This window comes from Cebus imitator, unplaced genomic scaffold, assembly GCF_001604975.1.
Source record: "Cebus imitator isolate Cc_AM_T3 unplaced genomic scaffold, Cebus_imitator-1.0 Scaffold541, whole genome shotgun sequence".
In the NCBI taxonomy this organism is placed as follows: Eukaryota; Metazoa; Chordata; class Mammalia; order Primates; family Cebidae; genus Cebus; species Cebus imitator.
Window position 1 is genome coordinate 77,056 of NW_016107856.1, and position 5,644 is coordinate 82,699.

At 40.3% G+C, this 5,644-nt stretch overlaps 1 protein-coding gene across 1 annotated transcript; it reads right to left on the reverse strand.

The window, feature by feature from the left end:
- Positions 1–1,915: 1,915 nt before the first annotated feature.
- On the reverse strand, positions 1,916–2,417 carry LOC108293644 (40S ribosomal protein S15-like). Its single transcript, XM_037733656.1, has one exon. The coding sequence runs from the start codon at positions 2,369–2,371 to the stop codon at positions 1,937–1,939; it is 435 nt and encodes a 144-aa protein (XP_037589584.1). The 5' UTR covers positions 2,372–2,417; the 3' UTR covers positions 1,916–1,936.
- Between the last annotated feature and the right edge of the window lie 3,227 nt (positions 2,418–5,644).

Below are 5,644 nucleotides of genomic sequence, written 5' to 3' on the forward strand. Positions count from 1 at the left end.
CTGACCATGCAGAGAACTGCAAGCTATCTCTCTGACACTAGCAATGTAGTGTGGGAAATGGAATCAATCTCTACTTCCCTGTGTTGGAACAAAATGTTTGTAAATGAAAAATGAACGAAAGAGTTTTCCCAAATTGCAAGGGAAATGCACCATAGAATAGCCTCCTACAATTTAAAGATAATTAAACATAAATTTGTCTTGTACATTTGTATATTTTATTACATTGTATAAATCAGAATCTGATTTAGTATGAAATTATATTCTGAGATTTTTATGTTTGACATATTAGTAAACCAAGTGCTTTGCAATTAAAAAAAAAATGACTTCTAAGTGCCCTGCCATCTAGTTTGTGAATTTTATCTAGTTTATGAATTACAAATATAGAAAATGAAAATTGAGCTTATGATGATAAAGTCATTTCTGCAAGCCATGTTTTTTTTGTTTTGTTTTGTTTTTTGTTTGTTTGTTTTGTTTTTTGTGCACCTAAAAACAAGTGCATGTGATCAAAGTTTAGTGGTGTAATCAGATAAATTTATGACATGGTTTGGCTGTGTCCTCACCCAAATCTCAACTTGAATTGTGTCTCCCAGAATTCCCACATGTTGTGAGAGGGACCCAGGGCGAAGTTAATTGAATCATAGGGGTGGGTCTTTTCTGTGCTATTCTCATGATAGTGAATAAGTCTCACGAGATCTGATGGGTTTATCAGGGGGTTCTGCTTTTCTCCTTCCTCATTTTTTCTTGCCGCTGCCATGTAAGAAATAGATTTCACCTCCCACCATGATTCTGAGGCCTCCTCAGCCATGTGGAACTGTAAGTCCAATTAAACCTCTTTTTTCTTCCCAGTCTTGGGTATGTCTTTATCAGGAACATGAAAAAGGACTAATATAACTTACAGCCAAGTTGTCATTTTAATGGTTTGAACATCCGTAATTGACCATAAATGAAATTGTTTTGACATGACAAAACTTCACTGTGGAGTATTTTATTCTATTTCACATTGCTGTTTATCTATTTGTCTAGTTTACTAGTTATCATTTTAATGGTTTGAATATCCATAACTGACCATAAATGAAATTGTTTTGACATGACAAAACTTCACTGTGGAGTATTTTATTCTATTTCACATTGCTGTTTATCCCTCATGTAGAATTCTTACTAGTGCTGACAGTTTTCCTGATTCTATTGTCACTGAATCTATCACACAGGTTGCAGGTGCCCACACATTCACATATGAGATTATAGAAGATGAAGAACCTAAAACTGACTTCCTGTTTCTCTAAGAGTTCCTCTTCTTCTTCCTCCATCCCTTCCCTATCCGACCTCCCTACATGATTTTCATGTGAAGCTCTCTGGGTTTTTCTGACATACCTTCTCCTCCTAAGAAGTTGCCTCTGGCCAGGCACGATGGCTCACACCTGTAATCTCAGCACTTTGGGAAGCTGAGTTTGAGAATTTAATGGGCAAAAATAAAGAAGTCTGGTAATACCAAGTATTTGAGGGCATATGAATCAATTCGATCAATTATATACCTGCTGATAGGAGTGTAAATTGGTACAATTTTGTGGAAATAAATTGGTGTTATCTTGTAAAGTAAAATATTTATAAACTCTAATGATCCAGCAATTTGACATCTAGTTATATACCCACATACAAGAGAAAGCTTAGCACATATGTACCTGGAGACACACAAGACAATGTGCATAGCAGCATTGTTTTTTATAACAAAATAAATGACAATGGGAGAGTAGAAAAACAAGATGTGATATATTCATAAAACGTAAACTCAATAGCATTGAAAATGAATGTGGGACAACATAGGAGAATAGTGGTTACCTAATGTCATAGGAAAAAAATAAGCACCAGAAGGCAATACATAATATGATAGTTTTTTGTTTTTTGTTTTGAGATCTGTGTGCGTTTATTAGCAGAGCCACTACTTGAGCCGATGAAGCGGGAGGAGTGAGAGGCCCGATGCCCGCCGGCTGTGCTTCACTGGCTTGTAGGTGATGGAGAACTCGCCCAGGTAGTGGCCGATCATCTCTGGCTTGATCTCCACCTGGTTGAAAGTCTTGCCGTGGTAGACGCCCACCATGCGGCGCACCATCTCGGGCAGGATGATCATGTCCCGCAGGTGCGTCTTCACCACTTCCGGCTTCTCCACGGGCGGCGCCGCCTTCCGGGCCTTGCGCAGGCGCTTCAGCAGCGAGGGCTGCTTCCGCCGAAGGCCCGGGTTCAGCCGCCGCCGCCGGCGCGCTCTGTGCAGCTGCCTCGGCGGCTCGTAGGACGTGTCCAGCAGCTGCTCCAGGTCCACGCCGCGGTAGGTGAACTTGCGGAAGGTCCGCTTCTTCTTCTCCTCTACGTCTGCCATCTTGCCGGATCCTCAGAAAAGACCGTTCTTGTCCGCGCCTGCGCAGTTATCCGATAGTATTTTTATATAGTTTAAAAACAAAAAAATTAAACAGCGTGTCATTTAGGCATGTGCGTTATGTGTGTGCATGATTGTTACAAAGTCGTTTAAGCAATAGTACCTTAACCACAAATGGAGATAATGGCAAAAACTAAGGAAGAAGGGAGGAAGGGAGTTGCTTAGAGGAACATGGAAGTAGGTGTAGATTATTAATAATATTCTAGTTGTTGGATTGTGTCATGATAAGCGTCCATCGCATTGTGAAACAAAGGAAGGTGGGAGAGAGGTGGACGGGGAGTGGAAGGAGAGAGGGAACGGGAGCTGACCTAGCTGCCATGCATCTCTGCTGCCTGTTATAACCACAAAGAAAGACCACTAATAACACCTCAGCATAAAACCTTTCCGGTAATCAGTGTTGTTCACTGTGATATAATTCTCCTCTTTTGGGGCAGGGTGGGGCATGGAAGGCTGTACTTCTCTTTGAAGTTAAACAGGACCATGTGACTTGCTCTAGCCAAGCAATGTAAACAGAAAGGGTCACTTTCAGGCTGAAGCCTTTAAGAGAAGCAAGGCACCAGTCAACATACTCCTTTTTCCAGCTTCAGTAAATACCTAAAACAGGCAGCATTGACCTGGTAATAGTGATGAAAAAAACTAATTTTGAAGGTTGGAAAGATGGCACTCCATGTTATGTAAGAAGTGAAAATGTTAAGAGCATTGCCTGTGGTACTCAGAAGTGTGTTATGTAGGTAGTGCTCTTGAGCTCTAACGGAAGACATCAGGGAAACAGAATGTAACACTGTTACATTATAAAAAAGAGGCCCAAAGGAAAATCAGATGGTCTGTTTAGCAAGCAGGAATGAAAGAACTAATTGATTGACTCAGTGTCTTCAACAGGTAAATGGTATATAAAACTTTCATTGATAAATAATCTTCAGTAAGGACACACACAAATACATACTCGTGGCTGGGTGTGGAGGCTCACTTCTGCAACCCAGCACTTTGGGAGGCTGAAGCAGGTGGATTGCATGAGCCCAGCAGTTCAAGACCAGCCTGGGCAAGGTAGTGAGACCACAACTCTACAAAAAAAAAAATTAAATTAAATTAAAAAAAAATTTAATTAGCCAGGTATAGTGGCATGCCTGTGTTCTCAGCTACTTGGGAGGCTGAGGTAGGAGGATCTCTTGAGCCAGGGAGATCAATCTTCAGTGAGGTGTGATCATGCCACTGCACTCCAGCCTAGGCAACAGAGTGAGATTCTGTCTTAAAAAAGGAAAAAAATACACACACATACACATGCACACTATAAAAATCTTTCTCTCCTACCTCAGTCCAGAGCAAGTATTAAGTGCATTCATACTCTTGTACAACCATCACAATCATCCGTCTGCAGAACTCTTCATCTTATAGAACTGAAACGCTATACCTATTAAACAGTAATTCCCCGTGCCCCTCTCTCTACAGCCCCAGTAAATCTTCATTCTATTTTTCTGTCTATAAATTTGACTATAGGTAGTCATAAAGTGAAATCATACAATATTTGTCTTTTACTGAATGGCTTATTTCACTTAGTATAATGCTGTCAAGGTTCATACATGTTGTAGCTTGAGTCAGAATTTTATTCCTTTTAAAGGCTGAATGATATCCCAGTCTATACATATACACTGCTTTTTGCTTCATCTGTCAGTAGGCATTTGGGTTGCTTCCGCATTTTAGCTATTGTGAATAATGAATGAACATGGGTGAACAAATATCTCTTCAAGACCCTGCTTTCAATTTTTGGGGTATACACCCAGAAGTGGAATTGCTGAATCATATGGTAATTCCATGTTTAACCTTTTTTTCTTCTTTTTTTTTTTTTTAGACAGAGTCTTGTTCGTTCTGTCCCCCAGGCTGGAGTGCAGAGGTGCTCTCAGCTCACCTCTGCCTCCAGGGTTCAAGTGATTCTCCTGCCTCAGCCTCCTGAGTGGCTGGGATTACAGGTGTGCACCACCACACCCAGCTGATTTTTGTATTTTTAGCAGAGACAGGGTTTCACTACGTTGGCCAGGCTGGTCTTGAGCTCTCGACCTCACGTGATCCACCCGCCTCAGCCTCCCAAAGTGTTGGGATAACAGATGGGAAGCACCGTGCCCGGCCTAAGGTTAATATTTTGAGGAACCTAATACTGTTTTCCACAGAGGCTGTACCATTTTACATTCTGATATGGTTTGGATCTGTGTCCCTGCCCAAATCTCATGTCCAGTTGTAATCCCCAGTGTTGGATGTGGGGTCTGGTAGGAGGTGACTGGATCATGGGGATGGATTTCCCCTTTGGTGCTGTTCTCACAAAAGAGTTCTCACAAGATCTGGCTGTTTAAAAGTATGTGGCACCTCTCCCCTCTCTCTCCCATCCTCTGCCCACCATGTAAGATTGTAAGATGTGCCTGCTGCTCCTTTGCCTTCTGCCATGATTGTAAGTTTTCTGAGGCCTCCTAGAAGCCTACCAAAAGCTGCTATGCTTCCTGCAAAGCCTGTGGAACCATGAACCAATTAAATCTCTATTCCTTATAAATTACCCAGTGTTAGGTATTTTTTTATAGCAATGTGAGAACAAACTAAAACACATTCACACTCAGTGCACAAGGGTTTCCATTTCTCCACATCCTTGCCAACACTTGTTATTTTCTGTTTTGTTTTGTTTTGCTTTGTTTATAGTAGCCATCCTAATGGGTGTAAGGTAGCATCTCATTATGATTTTGATTTGCCTTTCTCTAATCATTAGTGATACTGAGCATTTTTTCATATGCTTATTAGGCATTTGTATATCTTATTTGGAGAAAGGTCTATTCAAGTCCTTTGTCCATTTTTGAATTGGGCTGTTTGGTATTTTGCATTGAAATTTAGGAGTTCTCTATGTTGTCTGGATATTAATTCTTTATAAGATATGTGATTTGAAAATATTTTCTCCCAGTCTGGGTTTTTACTTTGTTGACAGTGTCATTAGGTGCACAACATTTCTAAATTTTCATGAAGGACACTTTGTTCCTTTTTTCTTGTGTTGCCTAAGCTTTGTTGTCATAGTCAAGAAATTATTGCCAAATCCAATGCTGTGATGCTTCTGTCCTATTTTGATCTAAGAGTTTCATAGTTTAGGTCTTATATTTAAGTCATGGATCCATTTTGAGTTAATTTTTATGTATAGTATTAGGAAGTAAGAATCCAACTTTTATTCTTTTATTCTTTTTTTTTTTT

Coding starts and splice junctions, on each gene's coding strand:
- LOC108293644 (XM_037733656.1), bottom strand. CDS start 2,371: ATGGCAGACGTAGAGGAGAAGAAGAAGCGGACCTTCCGCAAGTTCACC.